This window comes from Lagenorhynchus albirostris, chromosome 10 (genome assembly GCF_949774975.1).
Source record: "Lagenorhynchus albirostris chromosome 10, mLagAlb1.1, whole genome shotgun sequence".
Classification (NCBI taxonomy): domain Eukaryota; kingdom Metazoa; phylum Chordata; class Mammalia; order Artiodactyla; family Delphinidae; genus Lagenorhynchus; species Lagenorhynchus albirostris.
The window spans coordinates 51,990,777-52,010,337 of NC_083104.1; the positions used below are offsets into that span (position 1 = coordinate 51,990,777).

Genomic DNA, 19,561 nt, shown 5'->3' on the forward strand with positions numbered 1-19,561 from the left:
CTGTTCACCTGACACACCCCAGCGCGCCCAGCTGCAGCCTAGGGCTGCGGAGGCGGTGGCCAGAAGCGCTTCAGCCCGCTGAGCTCAGGAAGACTGGGGCTGCAGGACGGCGTCCCGCCGAGCCACCTGCGCACGCGCATTTCCCCCTTCGCCGGCCGGCGGCCTGCTGCGCACGCGCAGCTCGCCGTCTCTCGCTCCGTCAGTCCCTGCAGTGCCTGGGCCCCACCCCCGCAGGCCCCGCCCCGCTGCCGTGCGCCGAACGCTGCATATCCGGGTTCTCGCCTCCGCCTCCGCCGCCGCCGCCGCCTCCGCCTGGCTCATTCAGCTTTGCTGGGACCGGTGTGTTCCCGACCAAGATGGCGGCTGTGGGGCGAGTCGGCTCTTTCGGTTCCTCTCCGGCGGGATTAACCTCGACTTACACGGGCGGTCCCTTGGCCAACGAGCTAACCTCGGGCAACGGCGGCGCCGCGGCAGGGGACGACGAGGACGGGCAGAACCTTTGGTAAGGACCGCACCCTTCCCCGGTCCCCGCCGGCACCCCCGGGCCGGGGACGCCCCGGGGTCGCGTGCCCGCCGGAGCTCGGCGCCCTGCCCAGGCCGCCGCGTTCTCGGCCGCCCCCGCCCGGGCGCGCGAGGCCGGTGCCGTTCCTCCCGCGCGGGGCTCCAGCCTGAGCGTGCGCCTTGTTCCCCGCCAGGTCCTGCATCCTCAGCGAGGTCTCCACCCGCTCGCGCTCCAAGCTCCCCGCGGGGAAGAACGTGCTGCTGCTGGGTAAGTGCCCCCACCTGCTCCCCCCTGCGCGGCCCCCCAACGTGGCCTGGGTCTGGGTCCGCCCGCCGCTCTCTGGCTCGCTTTGTGCGGACAGCCGGGGCTGGCCCCGCCCCGCCGCCCGACCTGTGGCTGACAGCTGGGGGAGAAGGAGAACAGGGACCCCTGCCCCGGGACCTGCAGGGACCCGCCCTCTCCTGAAAGTTTCTCCTCCCCTGGGTGTGTGGGGTTGGCCCTGACAGCTTCCTCCGGGAAGGACAATGCGATAGCCCCATCTGAGAGATTCTGGTGGCTTGGGGTTTACCTAGAAAATAAGGACGTTTTTTCTTTCATGACAAAAATTGGTAGCAGGAGGCTCTTCGCGACAGCTCCAGTGCAAATGGCATGCCATCAATATTTAATAGCCGGCTCTTTGTATAATTTACAGAAGCTAGAAATGAGGCCTGGTGTAGTCGTGATAAATGTAATTATTTGATTCAGCTTTTACGGGTACAGTGGGCTCGTGTTGCAGCTGTCTTTTTCACTGTCACTTATAATTCTGAAATTTGTAAAGTGCAGTAAACGTTTACCTTTCTCGTTCAGTCCCTTCGGCCTGATGGGTGTAATAATGAGAAATGGTCTAACGTCTCAAATCTCCTGATCTATATTCCCTCTGCTCTCTGGAAGTTATGTATTTTGTTTCTTTACTGACTCTGGGGGTGGAGGTGGAGAACAATTCACAGGTTCACATTTTTGCAGGCTTAGCTCCAAAGTAACTTAGAGATTTCTTTCATATTCTTTAGATGTGAAAATTTGAAGTTTGGCTTATAGGATGATCGTTGGATTTTAAAACTTTGGTTTTGATGTCTCAAGATTTTTTAATGTTCATTTAAAAACAGGAAGGCAAACAAAGAAGTCAAATGATACTTGTCAGGGTCCGCTTTTAATGGGAATGTTTAGATAGAAACAAATCATTTTTCATGAACTCTTGACAGTCTACAGTATATGATTCTTGGCGTTATTTAAAGTTACTGGAGCTAGTTGAAAAATTAGTGTTGCCTTTTTTTTTTAAATATCTATCTATTTATTTATTTATTTATTTTTATTTTTGGCCATGTTGGGTCTTCGGTGCTGCGCTCCGGCTTTCTCTAGTTCCGGCGAGCGTGGGCTTCTCATTGCGGTGGCTTCTCTTGTTGCGGAGCACGCGCTCTAGGCGTGCGGGCCTCAGTAGTTGTGGCACGTGGGCTCAGTAGTTGTGACACACGGGCTTAGTTGCTCCACGGGATGTGGGATCTTCCCGGACCAGGGCTCGAACCCGGGTCCCCTGCATTGGCAGGCGGATCCTTTACCATTGTGCCACCAGGGAAGTCCCTACCTTTGTTTTTAATGTGATTGAAAGTACCTACTGCGGATTCACCTGGGTTCATTCATGACCCTATCACATACTAGTCCTATGATCTTAAGTTCTTTGACTTATATGACCCTCAATTTCTTCTTCCTTAAAATGGATGTTACAGAAATAATAATGCCTACTTCCTAGTGTTATGGGGAGAACTGAATGAGATGATGTTTATGAAGTGATAACAGCACAGTGACTTTTTGTGATGAGTCTCTTAACTGGATTAGAAAATATTTTATCAGAACTCTTTAAAAATTGAGTTAGTGCCTACGTAACTGATATTTATAGGGCAGATATAGGTTAGGATCCAAGAGCAAAAAAAAATTCAGAAAATGTTTTCAGATTACTAGTTTAAACAAATTACTATTAAGTGCTAAACTAAAATGGACCTAACACAAAGTGACCTCATTGAAGTGGGTTATATTTCAAATACTCTAAGTTAAATAAGACTTCTTTTCAAATACTGCCATTGTAGGGCTTCCCTGGTGGCGTAGTGGTTGAGAGGCCGCCTGCCGATGCAGGGGACACGGGTTCATGCCCCGGTCTGGGAAGATCCCACATGCTGCAGAGCGGCTGGGCCCGTGAGCCATGGCCGCTGAGCCTGCGCGTCCGGAGCCTGTGCTCCGCAACGGGAGAGGCCACAACAGTGAGGCCCGTGTACCGCAAAAAAAAAAACAAAAAAAAATCAAATACTGCCATTGTAAAGATAAGATTCCTGAATTTTGTTTTCATTTTATAAGTTCCTCCCAATTATTCCTGTGCATTAGATGTTAGTTACATGGTTCTGTTTTTAGTGAAACAAAAGTGACAGTTTTGTTCATTTCTTTTTTTTTAAATAGATGTTCATTTCTTAACGTTCCTAATTTGCACTGAGGTTGCACCATGCTTTTTTTTTTTTTTTTTTTGCGGTACGCGGGCCTCTCACTGTTGTGGCCTCTCCCGTTGCGGAGCACAGGCTCCGGACGCGCAGGCTCAGTGGCCATGGCTCACGGGCCCAGCCGCTCCGTGGCATGTGGGATCTTCCCGGACTGGGGCACGAACCCGTGTCCCCTGCATCGGTAGGCGGACTCTCAACCACTGCGCCACCAGGGAAGCCCTAAATTTCCTTTTATGTAAGATTATTTTTTTTTTTATTTTTATTTTTTGGCCACACCATGCGGCATGCAGGATCTTAATTCCCCAACCGGGGATCAGACGTGTGCCCCTTGCAGTGAAAGTGCAGAGTCTTAACCACTGGACCACCAGGGAAGTCCCTTATATGAGCTTAATAGTTCATAAAGCTCCATCTAGTATCAAGTTATACAAGCTTAAAATTAAAAAAAATTTTTGAGTACTGTTACTATTGGGATTTTCATCAAAGTCCTTTTCAGCTTTGGAAAAAGCTGATAACAGATTTTTATACTGATTACATAAATAGGATTAATTTTCTAGAATACCTCTAAAGATTTCTTAAAGACATTTTACCATCACATATTACGGCCGCATTCAGTTTATGCTGGTAGAGGGGAGAAATAGAGAAATAGGGATTGTGGTTTTCTTTGTTATGAGTTTGAAGGTGCTAGGCAGGAGGATGCTTGGCCCTAATATGTCTTTCATGAATTACGGTGATCTCTGGAGTCTCATATTTAAAAAACCAAATCTGAGACTATAACAAGGTTTTACATTTCCAGCAACTGTATAGAATAGGAACATTGATCAAGACTTAAGTACCCCAAACACAAATTGCAGTTTAACTTTACCTTGCTACCCGGCCTCCCCTCCCACTGCCTGTGGGTGAAAGGGGTCAGAACTAGCAATGTGTGCATGTGTGTTAGCCATCCTCAAAGCATTTTCATACGAATCTTAGTTTGCCTCCTCTGTCCCCCTTTCCCCATCCCCCCCAAAACCTGGGAGATAGATGTTAACACCAATTATAGATGAGGTACTGAATCTTGGAGACCTGTTCAGTGAGTTTTCCAAGGTCACACAGCTGTAAAGACCCTGTCTTCTGTGACTCTGGCCTGGTTATCCAACCTGATAGAAGTCCCTTCAAGGGAGGAAGTGCCACGTACTCTTCCTACTACATAACTTTTTTTAAAAGGCCATCTTTGAGTAAAAATACTAATGATTATTTTAAAGTAAAATCCAAATATTTGTTGGATTCTAGGATGTAGCTTAATGAGGGACACGTCTGTTGCCATGGCATTTGTGTTGAAGCAGTCATTTACTCTACCCGGGCCTGACCCCTAGTGAAACCCAGAAACACTATGGCATTAGCATTAACCATTGTTTCATGAAAGATTTTGCGAATGAACTTGTTTGTTCGTAATATTAAAAGGAAAATCTTTTTTTTTTAATATTTATTTATTCATTTGGCTGCATTGGGTCTTAGTTGTGGCATGTAGGGTCTTTCGCTGTGGCGCGAGGGCTTGTGGGCTCTGGAGCACGCGGGCTCAGTAGTTGTGGTGCGCTGGCTTAGTTGCCCCACTGCATGTGGGATCTTAGTTCCGACCAGGGATCAAACCTGTGTCCCCTGCATTGGAAGGTGGATTCGTAACCACTGGACCACCAGGGAAGTCCCTAAAAGGCAGAATTTCGTGTGCATGTATTTTAAGTAGGATTTAACTTATAAATGGACCTTTTAAGAAGTGTTTTTTCTTCCTTACCCTTTATATTTAATGAATCTTTACTACAGTGATTGTAATTACATGTATTTCAATAGCTGTTTTTTTTTTTTTTTTTTTTTTTTTTTTTTTTTGCTGTACGCGGGCCTCTCACTGCCGTGGCCTCTCCCGCTGCGGAGCACAGGCTCCGGACGCGCAGGCCCAGCGGCCATGGCTCACGGGCCCAGCCGCTCCGCGGTCAATAGCTGTTTTTTAGGGCACTTTCTCCATACCTTGGTTACTTAACCATGTTTTGATAAGAAAACTACCTAAGGAAAATAACAACAACGATACTTAAAATTTATAGAGCACTTACCTGTACCAGCCACATAAGGATTGTTTACATACCGTGATTATCCCCTTAAAGATCAGGAAACAAACACAGAGCTGTTAAGTAAATTGCTGTGAGGTTACATAGCCAGAAAGGGGCAACCTCAAGATTCTGAATTGTGCAGCCTGGCTCCACTGGACTGTCTCTGCAGGAAGAGAGCTTTCTTTGTAGGAAAAGCAAAAAGATGTCTAGCAGTTATTAAGGAATTTTATCTGATTCTCCGTGATGTAATCTGTCTCACTGCAAAAAAATCTCACTGATAAAAGATTAATTGAATTCATTGTCGGTGAAGATACATATGTAGCCCTGGACCCCAGCACAGTGCCTGGCTTACAGATAAGACATCAGTATGACTTCCTGATTTAAGGCCAGCATGAATTAATGAAAACTAGTTGGCCCTTCCGGTAAATCATGTAAGCCTCATTCTTCTCATCTGTAAATTAAGATATTTGGATTTAGTCATCTCTTAAGTCTTATCTCTTCTGACATTCTGTAATTATTTCTAATTGTAAAGCTTGTGAGTTGTATATTTTTAAAGAAATGTTTTGAGAACATATTGCAATTGGATTTAAATTAGTAAAGTATTTCTTTGTATATGTGGGCTGTTTGATTCCACTCAGGGAAGAAATCTCGAGTCTGCATTTTTCCCCGAAGGTGATAATTCAGGATAGTGTGCAGCCAAAAAAACCCCCACAAAATACTGAGCATCATCAGGAGTAAAACTGGTTTCTATTATGTTTGAATTATTGCAAGTAGGAAACCTCAAGATATACACTGGACTAGAGATGTGTTAAGAGAAGTAACTTGTCAAGTAAGTGAATGGTTTTCTGTGTGAGGACTTACTCTAAAAATAATGAGATTGTTCAGTCAGAAACTTAATTTTGGGAGAAGCTGGGATTAAAGATCCCCAAGGTTATATGACTTGTGGGAAACACAGATTTTTATCAGTTGATGCTGTTTTCTGGCATGATTGGTTATGGGCATGTGATGCAAGGAATAGTGTTACCACATATATGATACTGGACTGGTAATTTTCAAAGGATTAAGGAAACTATTGCCTGTTATGTGTCACTACTGCTAAAAAATATGTTTTTGAGAGTCCAGTGGCATATTGATATTTTATGATGGTCAGCAATCTGTTAAGGCCACATAGTAAATAATCCAGGCTCTGTGAGCCATAATGGTCTCTGTTGTAACTACTCAACTCTGCCCTTGTAGCCCCCAAAGAGCCATAGATAATCCATAAGTGGATGGGTGTGGCAGTATTTAGTAAAATTTTATTTGCAAAAACAGGCAGCAGACCAGATTTAGCCTGTGGGCTCTTTGTAGACCTTTGCTTTAGGCTATTACGGGCATCAATTTTATCAGTAAGCACAGGTGCCAGTTAATAGAGGTTTCTGGTTAATGGAATATGATGTTTGGCCCCTAATAGGTGCTCAGTAAATAAACATTGGATGATTGATGACCAGCTTTTACTTTATTCCAGCTAGAGGTATAGTTTCAATGCAGGTTTAAGAAATGTCAAGAGTGGTTCATATATTTCCCCTTAGTGCTGCTGTCAAAAACAGAAAACAGAGCTGGAAGAACTACAGATGTCGGCCAATACAGTGGTAAGTCAGCTGGTGTGAAGTCCATGTGAGAGAAGGTCAGCAAAAGTACTTTGAAAATGCAAAACACACAGGAGCTTTGAGTTAGGAAAAAGAAAAGACCCAAGTTCAGCATGGGACTGTTACTATTGAGTGACCATGGACTAACATTTTGGGGCCTTATTTGTAAAGTCAGGGCAGTGGCTGTTAGACTGCACAGGTAACCTCTTTATTTCTTTGTTCATCAAGCATTTATTAGAACGTGCTGTGCATAAAATGCTCTGCTGGGTCATCAGGAGGAAACGGGGCTCACTAGGTCCCTGCCCTCCAGGAGCTTATAACCTTCTGTGGGGAAAGACTCAAAGTATATAGTAAAAAAAATCAAATGTCAGTCTGAAATAATTGCTAAATAGCTTACATAAGTTATTATGGAAAAGGTGGTATCTGAGTAAAATTTTGCTAAGTAGGGTGGGGAGGAGGACACTGCAGGACTAAGGGAACGTGTCGCTGTAGCTAAAAACCTGGTGAAAAGGCCCGGGGCGCTCAGGTGTGGAAGAGTCCTTAACTAGAGGCCCCCAGGTGTGGGAGTCAGCCCTTCCTACCATTCGAAGCTGTGGGATTGTGGGGCAAATTACAGCCTCCTAACTGAGATTCTTTCATAGTTCCTGGGATTAAAAGAACTGAAAGAAATTATGTGTAACATACCTTCCTCTTAAAATTAGTGTTCACTATTTTAAATTATAAAAGTAATACGTGTTTCTTGCCAGAGAGAGAGAAAAAAAAATTATGAGGATAGGAATGTTCATTTTTTCTATGTGTATATTTGTTTTTTAAACAAAATAGGCTCATACCTTGTGTTTTGAAGTCGGATTTTTTTTCTTTATGTATCAGAGGGGTTTTTTTGCGTGGCAGTAGATATGGATTTCTTCCCTTTTAACGACTGAATAAAATATATGGCTCTATCATAATTATAAGATTGGTAAACAGATTATTATTGTTATACCCCGTTTTCCGCTTGCCAAATATTATCTTTGGGATAAATTCTTCTAAGTTGAATTGCTGGGTCAAAAGTATATGTATTTTAAGTCTTTTTGTATATTACTAAACAGTATTTTTGGAAAGCTGCACCATTCTACATTCCCACCATCAGTATGTGAAAGTACTTGTTTGTCTAGCACTATTGCTGACACCAAGGATTATTCATTTTAATCTTTGCCTATCTAGTAGGTAGGTTAAAAATGGGCATGTTAATTTAAAGGCAGTTTTATTGTACAATATATATCATGTTTGTTAATTAAGAACTATTGCATTAGTGTGACTTTGACCTTCTGGAGCATAGGAACTGTTAATAACCATTGGATCAGCACTTGTTGGCTTTGGTGAATGTTTATTGAATTAAACTCAGTGGTTTTCAGTTCATGTCTAGTCAGGCTGCAAGAGTGAGAGAAATGATTTTAATGTGATGTGGATTGCTGAATGATGATATTCAAAGGTAGGGAACTGATGGGGTGGGAGTATCATATATTATGCTTGTTACTTGAGTGTTCTGCTAGGTGCTTTACTGTGTAGCATGTTCACTGTTTTGGGGAAGAGAGCTTTGAACCCCAGGTTACACAGCTGAGCTAGGATTCAGGGTTGGGTTTGTCTAACTTTCCACTGTATGTGCACTCCTTGACGTGTTGGAGGGAGGTAGTCTTGAGTCACCGGGTGCAGATGCTACAGCTGGTTAAGTTTCTCCCTGCTCTTGCCGGCTGAGGAAAGGGAGGAGATGCTCTTTGTGAGACGGACAGCAGATCAAAACCCCCCACCCTATCTGGGTCATGAGATAATTTATGGAAGGCCATGCAGAGGGTCCAAGCCCAAAAGTACCTCCAGTGATGACTCCTCATGGCTCTTGTCACCAGAGCTTTCAGGTAAAATAGGATGATTTATTTTATATCATACAAAGCCAAATCAAAAATGTTAATTTTACAATGTTGGTATCTTACTTGGATAAAGAAGGAATATGGCAGGTTAGAATTCTCTCTGTCATGATGCTGTGGACCATAAAGTTTCCTACAGAAGTGTGGAAGTGTGAATCAAAGGTCTGCATAGAAAGCAGACATCAGGCACACAAACCTGTGCTGAACAAGAAGAGTACAGTGCTTCAGCTTTCCACAGTAGCAGGAAAGGAAACTGGGAGGAAAGGGAGGCAGAGTGCTGCTTAATTTTACCTTTTGTCATCCCTGTCTGTCTTGAGCTGTGGGGGAGAAGACTGGAAGCTGCTCCTGATCAGTGACAGTGATAATAGTGTGGAGGAGCATTGCTGGATTTAAATCCTGACCGACCCTTCTTTAGCAAATTGCTTAATCTTTCAGATTATACTCTTTGCCATTTAGGATTATCCTGAGGATTGTATGAGGTAATGTTTGTAAAACACTTCAATCAGTGGCATACATGGGAAGTGTTCAAGATAGCTGTTGCTAACGTATTGTGTGTACTTAGTGTTCTAACTGCTCATTTTCACGATTCATGTTTTTATGTTATCTTTTTAAAACACTGTTGAGGTCTTATAAAAAATTTTTTCTAGTGTATCACTGATCAAGGAGGTATGAATTGTAATAGTCAAAGAATTTTAAATCCATCACTTCAGAGATTTGTCTGGATTTACCTCCCCCTCTGTTTAGAAGACAGGGAGCAAATGGAAATACCTGACTTGTCCGGGTTCACACATCTTATGGTGACAGTGTTATAGTTGGAAATCACATCTCCTAGATCTTCACATATTTAATTCATTAATTAAATTATCATTATAAAGTTTACGGACAGTACATTGTATTGTTGAATTAGATCTTTTGAGGACGTAAAACAATATCATGAGCACACCTTTACCTCTATACTGTTTTGGTGACTTTGTGTGGAGTTTTTCTTTTGTAATCAATTTGGTTTTCAAATTTGAGCTGAGAAGTGAGAGTTGATGGCTGTTACTGCTTTATGGTAAAACCGAAGTTCTTTTATGTGCTTGGATCCTCTACTTGGTTCACTCACAGAGAGTGACTTATTTGAATAGGGTTCAGACAAGTAATTTGAAATACAGGCTTATTTCCTATGGAGAATTTCATTGTAATTGGATCAACAAATCTTTCCTCCTTTTGGTCCATCCACTGGGACAGGGTTTGGCCTATAGACTGTTTTAGTATGGCCAGCAAGCTAAGAATGGGGTTCATTTGTTTTTTACATTTTTAAAGAGTTGGGGGGGGGAACTAAAGATAAATATGTGACAGAGACCTTATGTGACCTGCAAAGCCTACAATATTGCTATCTAGTCCCTTACAGAAAAAGTTGCCCAGTGCCTGGATGAGGACATGAAAATAACTTTATTATAATAGAATTTGATCTAATGAGAAGTTACGGTTTTTTAAATTTTTATTTTATGTTGGGGTATAGTTGATTAATAATGTTGTGTTAGTTTCAGGTGTACAGCAAAATGAATCAGTTATGCATATACATTTATCTATTCTTTTCCAAATACTTTTCCCATTTAGGTTATTATAGAATATTGAGCAGAGTTCCCTGTGCTGTACAGTAGGTCCTTGTTGGTTATTTTAAAAATAGTTGTTTGTACATGTCAATCCCAAACTCCCAATTTATCTCCACCACCACCACCCCCCCCACACCACCCGCCTTTCCCCTTTGGTAACCATAAGTTTGTTTCATTCTGTGAGTCTGTTTCTGTTTTGTAAATAAGTTCATTTGTATCATTTTTTAAAATTTATTTATTTATTTATGGCTGCGTTGGGTCTTCGTTGCTGCGCGCGGGCTCTCTCTAGTTGTGGCGAGCAGGGGCCACTCTTCTTTGCGGTGTGCGGGCTTCTCATTGTAGTGGCTTCTCTTGTTGTGGAGCACGGGCTGTAGGTGTGCGGGCTTCAGTAGTTGTGGCTTGCGGGCTCTAGAGCACAGGCTCAGTAGTTGTAGCGCGTGGGCTTAGTTGCTCTGCAGCATGTGGGATCTTCCTGGACCAGGGCTCAAACCTGTGTCCCCTGCATTGGCAGGCAGATTCTTAACCACTGTGCCACCAGGGAAGCCCCACTGTATCATTTTTATAGATTCCGCATATAAGTGGTATCATATGATATTTGTCTTTATCTGTTTGACTTACTTCACTTAGTATGTCCATGTTGCTGCAAATGGCACTATTTCATTCTTTTTAATGGCTGAGTAATATTCCATTGTATATATGTACTACATCCTTTTTATCCATTCCTCTGTTGATGGACATTTAGGTTGCTTCCATTTCCTGGGTATTGTAAACAGCACTGCAATGAACACTGGGGTGCATGTATCCTTTTGAACCTTGGTCTTCTCTGGATATATACCCAGGAGTGGGATTGCTGGATCATATGGTGGCTCTATTCTTAGTTTTTTAAGGAACCTACATACTGTTCTCCATAGTGACTGTACCAATTTATATTCCCACCAACGTAGGAGGGTTCCCTTTTCTGCACACCCTCTCCAGCATTTATTGTTTGTAGACTTTTTGATGATGGCCATTCTGAGTGGTGTAAAGTGATATCTCATTGCATTTTTTCCCCCTTTGGCTGCATTGGGTCTTTGTTGCTGCGCGTGGGCTTTACTCTAGTTGTGGCAAGCGGGGGCTACGCTTTGTTGCAGTGCGCGGGCTTCTCATTGTGGTGGCTTTTCTTATTGCAGAACACAGGTTCTAGGTGTGCGGGCTTCAGTAGTTGTGGCTCATAGACTCCAGAGCACAGGCTCAGTAGTTGTGGCACGCGGGCTTAGTTGCTCCACGGCATGTGGGATCTTCCTGGGCCAGGGCTCAAACCCATGTCCCTTGCATTGGCAGGCGGATTCTTAACCACTGCGCCACCAGGGAAGTCCCTCGTTGTAGTTTCGATTTGCGTTTCTCTAATAATTAGCTATGTTGAACATCTTTCCATGTGCCTCTTGGCCATCTGTATGTTTTCTTTGGAGAAATGTCTATTTAGGTTTTCTGCCCATTTTTTGATTGGGTTGCTTCTTTGAGCTGCATGAGCTGTTTGTAGATTTTGGAGATTAATCCCTTGCATCATTTGCAAATATTTTCTCCCATTCTATGGGTTGTCTTTTCATTTTGTTTATGGTTTCCTTTGCTGTGCAAAAGCTTTTGAGTTTAATTAGGTCCCATTTGTTTTTATTTCTATTACTCTAGGAAATGGATCAAAAAAGATATTGCTGCCATTTATGTCAGAGTGCTTTTCCTATGTTTTCCTCTAAGAGTTTTATAGTGTCAGCTCTTACATTTATCTGTTTAATCCATTTTGGGTTTTTTTGTGTGTATGGTGTTAAAGGATATTCTAATTTCATTCTTTTACAGATAGCTGTCCAGTTTTCTCAGCACCACTTATTCAAGGGACTGTCTTTTCTCCACTGTATAGTCTTGCCTCCTTTGTTGTAGATTAATTGACCATAGGTGTGTGGGTTTATTTCTGGGCTGTCTATCCTGTTCCATTGATCTATATTTCTGTTTTTGTGCCAGTATCAAACTGTTTTGATGACTGTAGCTTTGTAGTATAGTCTAAGTCAGGGAGCCTGATTCATCCAGCTCTGTTTTTCTTTATCAAGATTGCTTTGGCTGTTTGGGGCCTTTTGTGTCTCCATACAAATTAAAATTTTTTTTGTTCTAGTTCTGTGAAAAATGCCTTTGGTAATTTGATAGGGATTACACTGAATCTGTAGATTGCCTTGGGTAGTATAGTCATTTTGACAGTATTGATTCTTTCAATACAAGAGCATGGTATATCATATCTTTGCATCTGTTTGTGTCATCTTTGATTTCTTTCATCAGTGTCTTAGTTTTCCGAGTACAGGTCTTTTGCCTCCTTACGTAGGTTTATTCCTAGGTGTTTTATTCTATTTGATGCAGTGGTAAATAGGATTGTTTCTTTAATTTCTCTTTCTGGTCTTTTGTTTTTAGTGTATAGAAACATAATAGATTTCTGTGTATTTATTTTGTATCCTGCAAATTTACTGAATTCATTGATGAGCTCTAGTAGTTTTCTGGTAGCATCTTTAGGATTTTATATGTATAGTATCGTGTCATCTGCAAACAGTGACAGTTTCACTTCTTTTCCAATTTGGATTCCTTTTATTTCTTTTTCTTCTCTGATTGCTGTGGCTAGGACTTAAAAACTGTGTTGTATAAAAGTGGCGGGAGTGGACATCCTTATCTTGTTCCTGATCTTAGAGGAAATGCTGTATTTTCTTAGCTTTTGCTTGTCAAATCTGAATGAGAACCTTGCTGAGTGTTCTTTTTTTTTTTTTTTTTTTTTGCGGTACGTGGGCCTCCCACTGCTGTGGCCTCTCCCATTGCGGAGCACAGGCTCTGGACGCACAGGCCCAGCGGCCATGGCTCACGGGCCCAGCCGCTCTGCGGCATGTGGGATCCTCCCAGACCAGGGCACGAACCCGTGTCCCCTCCATTGGCAGGTGGACTCTCAACCACTGCACCACCAGGGAAGCCCCTTGCTGAGTATTCTTGGTTGTAGGTTCTTCCCTTTCATCACTTTCAATATATTATGCCACCCCCTTCTGGCCTGTGGAGTTTCTGTTGAGAAATCAGCTGATAACCTTATGGGAATTGCCTTGTATATTATTTATTATTTTTAATATTTTTTCTTTGTCTTTAATTTTTGTCAGTTTGATTGCTGTTTGTCTCAGCATGTTCCACCTTGGGTTTATCCTGCCTGGGACTCTCTGTGCTTCCTGGACTTGGGTGACTGTTTCCTTTCTTTCCCATGTTAGGAAAATTTTCAGCTATTATCTCTTCAAATGTTTTCTCAGGTCCTTTCTCTCTCTTTTCTCCTTCTGGGACCCCTATAATGTGAATGTTGGTGTGTTTAGTGTTGTCCCAGAGGTCTCTTAGACTGTCTTCATTTTTTTTCATTCTTTTTTTCTTTATTCTGTTCTGCAGCAGTGATTTCCACCATTCTGTCTTCTTATCTGTTCTTCTGTCTCATTTATTCTACTATTGTTTCTTTCTAGTGTGTTTTTTATTTCAGTTATTTACCGTTTATTTCTGTTTGTTCGTTAGTTCTTCTAGGTCTTTGTTAAATATTTCTTATATCTTCTCGATCTGTCCTTCCATTCTTTTTCCAAGATCTCGGCTCATCTTTACTATTATTACTCTGAATTCTTTTTCAGGTAGATGGCCTATCTCCACTTCACTTAGTTCTTTTGGGGTGTTATCTTGTTCCTTCATCTGGAACATTTCCCTCTGCCATCTCATTTTCTCTACCTTACTGTGATTGTGGTTTCCATTCTGCAGCCTGCAGGGTTGTAGTTCTTCTTGCTTCTGCTGTCTGCCTCCTGGTGGATGAAGCTGTCTAAGAGGCTTGTGGAGGCTTCCTGGTCAGAGGGACTGGTTGCTGCCCTGGTGGGTGGAGGTGGGTGTTGTCCCTCTGGTGTGCAGGGTTGTGTCAGGGAGTGTGTTTAGTGGGGAGCTGTGTGCTCAGGAAAACTTTAAGTATTAGTCTGTCTGCTGATGGGTGGGGCTGTGTTCCCACCCTGTTGGTTGTTTGGCCTGAAGCATCCCAACACTGGAGCCTACAGGCTGTTGGGAGGGGCCATGTCTTGGTGAGAAAATGGCCGCCTCCAGGAGGGCTCACGCCCCTGAGTACTCCCCAGAACTGCTGCCAGTGTCTTTGTCCCCGCAATGAGCCACAGCTGCCCCCCACATCTGCAGGAGACCCTGTAATACCAGCAGGTAGGTCTGGTCCAGGTTCTTATGAGGCCTGGGTCCTGATGTGCATGAAACCTTGTGTGCGCCCTCCAAGAGTGGAGTTTCTGTTTCCCCCAGCCCTGTGGAATTGCTGCAATCAAACCCTGATGGCCGGGCTTCCCTGGTGGCGCAGTGGTTGAGAGTGCGCCTGCCGATGCAGGGGACACGGGTTCGTGCCCCAGTCCGGGAAGATCCCACATGCCGCGAAGCGGCTGGGCCTGTGAGCCATGGCCGCTGGGCCTGCGCGTCCGGAGCCTGTGCTCCGCAACGGGAGAGGCCACAACAGTGAGAGGCCCGCGTACTGAAAAAAAAAAAAAACAAAAAAAAAACCCTGATGGCCTTCAAAGCCAGATTCTGTGGGAGCTTTTCCTCCCATTGCCAGACCTGCAGGCTGGGGAGCCTGATGTGGGGCTCAGAACTTTCACTCCTGTAGGAGAACTTCTGTGGTATAATTATTTTTCAGTTTGTGGGTCGCCCATCCGGTGGGTATGGGATTTGATTTTATCGTGATTGTGCCCCCTCTTACTGTCTCATTGTGACTTATTCTTTGTCTTTGGATGTAGGATATCTTTTTTGGTAGGTTCCAGAGTTTTTTTGTTGATGATTGTTCAGCAGTTAGTTGTGATTTTGGTGTTTTTGTAAGAAAAGGTGGGCTCACATTTTTCTACTCTGCCATCTTGTCTTGGAAGCTCTAGTTATGGTTTTTTTTTTTTTTTTTTTTTTGCTGTGCCCCATGGCTTGTGGGATCCTAGTTCCCCGACCAGGGATTGAACCTTGGCCATCAGCAGTGAAAGCATGGGATGCTAACTGCTGCACCACCAGGAAGTTCCCTGATTTGTTTTTAAAACACCTTTAAAATATGCCCTCTTTAAGAAAACCTGATATAGAAATGCACATTTAGATGCACTATTTAGAGAATAATTTTAACAAAATCACTAAAGAGTGCTTTTTAGAAGGGCTTTCATCTTAGTCTGTTTAAACAGGAACTCTCTGCTTGTACAGGTATATGTTTACAGATCATTAACTATTTGGCTGGCACCCTTAATGCTGGTGTGTCTGTTTCGCTGCCAGCTGAAGGCTGAGGAATTGAAGATAAAACTTTCTTAAAGTTCATAGATGTTACGTAGGTGCATTCTTTCAGCACTGTTTGAAGCCACACAGGCCCCATTGTCCTACTTGCCACTCTAAAGGTATATTAATTGGATAGAATGAAGTATGTATGTAACTTTTACTTTATTTTACTCATACTATTAGGCTCTGTGTTGTGTTTTCCAAAAATGACTTGGAATTTAATGGCTTTTGTTTATTGAATGGTTAGGCCATTAAAGATGATTTTTAAATGTCCATCAATTCAAAACATAGGCATCCTGAATTTTAACATTTTTCGATCCTTCTAATTGTATAATAGAATAAAGAGAAGGTTCATGACAGACTTTTTAGTATCTTCAAACTTAGTTCAGCTTGGCTGTGGCAAGGCAGCTGAATACTGACAACTCGGTACAGTGACTAGAAAGTTTTCCTAAGTTTAGTGAAGGAGGTATGTTTTATGATCTGTTATTGATGAGAGGGAGCCGCTTGAATTTTATAGGTATGAGTGATGAATTATTATAGTAGATTGTGGTAAAGGCCCAGGATAAGCAATGACAGATGAGGTATAGTTATGAAAACAAAGACTCCGTGTGGTTGTGATTAAGAGAGAAGAATGTTGGTAAAGGATCTTCTGTGTATAGGACAGGTGCTATAGAGTGAATGAGTCCCCTCAAATTCATGTTAAAATTCTAACCCCCAATATGATGGCATTAGGAGGTGGGGTCTTTGGCAGATGATTAGGTCATGAAGGTGGAACCCTCATGAATGGGGTTAGGGCCCTTACAAAAGAGATTCCAGAGAGCGCTCTCACCCTTTCTGCCATGTGAGGACACAGTGAGAAAACTGTCCCTGACCCAGGAAGCCAGCCCTTACTAGACACCAAACCTGCCAGCACTTTGATCTTGGACTTCCCAGCCTCCAGAACTGTTAGAAATACATGTCTGTTGTTTAAAGCCACCCAGCCTATGGTGTTTTTGTTATAGCAGCCCAGAGAGACTAAGATACGGTTTCTGGTTTTGGCGAGCAAGCAAGCAAGTACCCGTTAAGAATGGGATAATTTCTTTCCTGTAAGCATCTTAAAAGCAAGGACTTTATATCTTGCTTACTGTTAAGATTACTTGCCCAGAGAATATTTGTTGAAAGAAGGGGACAGACGTGACACACTGAAGGAAACACAAATAAGCTGACACACTACAGTGAAGTATATGAAGTGTGTGGTATGTTGTGGAAGTACAAAGGAGGGTGCTTAACCAGACTTCTGGAATAAGAGAAAGCTTCTTAGAGGAGACTAAACTGAGACAGGAAGGATAAGGTAGGGTTCTCCCACGTGCAGTGAGGGGAGGGGAAGAATGTTCCAGAAAGAAGTGAAAGCGTGTGTGAAGATTTAGAGTTGAGAGAGCAAGGCCTCTCTGCTGCACTGGAAGAGGTTGTGAGTGGCTGGAGCCTAGCGTGCAGGTGGTGGGACATGGTGAGAGATGGGTAGGAAAGGTGAGGGAGCCTTTGCAAGGGACATTGGCCTTTACAGTTTGCCCTTTACTGCGAGAACAGCAGGAAGACCCTTAGGGTTTTTTTTCTGACATTTTATGAAAATTCCCAACATATGGAAAAGTTGAAGGAATTTTACAGTTAATATTCATATACCCAAACCCAGATTCTTCCATTAACATTTAACTATTTTTGCCTTATCATATGTGTCCCACCATGCAACTATGAAAAAAAATGCATTTCAAAGTAAATTGCAGATGTTGGTATATTTCCCTTTAAATACTTCAGCATGAATATCATTAACTAGAATCCCTTTCAGGGTCTTAAGAGGGAGAGTGGCATGATTCAGGAAGATCACTCAGCTGCAGGGTACGGAATGGATTAGAGGGTGGTATGAACTTGGTGAATGTTCACTTTTGAGTGGTATGTTTATATAGTGAGAGAAGAGAACTGGGAGGCCGATGGGTTAAGACAGAGAGAAAAAGCAGTCTAACAAATAATGTGGTTGGAAGATGTGTATAACCCTAGAACAAGACTATATCTTTGCAAATACCTCAGATGAGATTTCTGGAAATAGTAGGTAACAAATGAGATTTTGTTTACAGAGTATGTCTTCATTGGCCTCTGTAGACCTTTCAGGAAATCTGTTTTCAGATGTTTGCATTTGCCATCAAGACAAATCATGTCAGAGTTCATTTAGGTGTAAAAAAAAAAAGGTGACAGCAACAGAAAATGGTCATTATAATTGAGGCTTAAGACTTATTTGAAAATGTGTAGAATATGAATGTTTAATTTTCAACCATCTGTAACTTCCAAATGTCATTAAAGTTGAAGACGGGAGAAATTTTGTTCCCAGAAAGACTTTGTTTCGGCAAGCAAAGTGCATCTTCAAGCATCTTGAGAATCTTCTTTGTTAGTTAGGTTTAGAATATTCTTGAGAATAAGATATTCTTCTGTTTTTCTTCCCTCGTTGTATTTTCTTCTGAGGACAAAGGGGAATTGCACTCGAGAAGGTTGACTTGGATTCTCTTGGGAGGTTTGGATTACTGTCACCAAGTTCCCACAGTCTTTGTGACTGTGGCCTGGCCTCAGTTTCCTCATCTCTAAGTAGAGAGGATGTCGTTAGAGTTCCTTACAACCTGTGTGTGTTTATGAAATGTTCTTTAGTCTCATTGTGAACACTTGTAATTTGTTACCAGAAATGAGAAATTTCAAATCACAGAATGGGAGGAAAAAACCTCTAACTACCATATTTACCGTATTCCATTTATTTGACAGTATACTCTTTTTTTCCAAATTTAATGTTGTAAAATTTTTCTTAAAATGGGTCCCCAAGGGCTTCCCTGGTGGTGCAGTGGTTGAGAGACCGCCTGCCGATGCAGGGGACATGGGTTTGTGCCCCAGTCCGGGAAGATCCCACATGCCATGGAGCGGCTGGGCCCGTGAGCCATGGCCGCTGAGCCTGTGCGTCCGGAGCCTGTGCTCCGCAACGGGAGTGGCCACAACAGTGAGAGGCCCACGTACCGCCAAAAAAAAAAAAAGGGTCCCCAAGGTTTAAAATTCCAGGAGAGAAGAAATTAGTATAGTAAAACAAACTTCTTTCCCAATCCTTAGAGGTAGAATCAGGAGAATGGGAACATAACCATCCATCACTCAGAGGCTGCCCCCAGAGAGGAATGCATTAAATCATTTTTCCTTTTCTTCTGAAAATAAGTGACCCCTGGAAGCAGGAATGTCTTACTCTTTTGTCATAATACAAAAATAATAAGCAGTATGTTTAATAGTCTTCTAAAGATTTAATTATTGTTTATTTGTTGTATATTGGAAAGAGGGTGCTTTGGAGTTCAATTCATATGAATTCAGATTCTGGCCTTGTCATTTCCTACCTGTTTGAGACTTTGGATAAGATACTTTAACAATTCTGAGCCCCAGGTATCAAATGGGAAGTAATCATCATTCCGCTAGAGTTGTGGTTGTGTTGGAATTACTGCTGGTTAGATGCATACGGTAGACACTGTGTGTTTGCTGCTCCTGCTGCTTCCATAGAGATGGAAGCAGAAGCCAATGATGGTTCTGTTTGACTAGGCTGTGGGCAAAGGGAGGTAAACTACAGTCCTTTAATTTTTCTTATATAGAAGCACATTGATGGACTTGAAATTTCATCCCTTTTCTGTCCTGACTTCTGAGGCTTTTGCATTAATGCACACTAAAGTTTAAAAACCCTCCCAGGACTTCACTAGCAGTCCAGTGCTTAAGACTCCGTGCTGGGACTTCCCTGGTGGCACAGTGGTTAAGAACCCGCCTGCCAGTGCAGGGGACACGGGTTCTAGCCCTGGTCTGGAAAGATCCCACATGCCATGGAGCAGCTAAACCCGTGTGCCACAGCTGCTGAGCCTGCACTCTAGAGCCCACGAGCCACAACTACTGAGCCCACATGCCACAACTACTGAAGCATGTGCGCCTAGAACCCATGCTCCACAACAAGAGAAGCCCGTGCGCTGCAACGAAGAGTGGCCCCTGCTCGCCGCAAC

General features: G+C 42.9%; 1 protein-coding gene across 2 annotated transcripts in view; it reads left to right on the plus strand.

The window, feature by feature from the left end:
• The first annotated feature begins 260 nt into the window (after positions 1-260).
• DYNC1LI1 (dynein cytoplasmic 1 light intermediate chain 1) overlaps positions 261-19,561 on the plus strand; it is a 44,721-nt gene continuing 25,420 nt past the window's right edge. For both annotated transcript variants that reach the window (XM_060162460.1, XM_060162461.1), the window contains exons 1-2: positions 261-502; positions 696-769. In XM_060162460.1, coding sequence (XP_060018443.1) covers positions 357-502; positions 696-769 — 220 coding nt within the window. In that variant the 5' untranslated portion in view covers positions 261-356. The remainder of the gene's footprint in view (positions 503-695; positions 770-19,561) is intronic.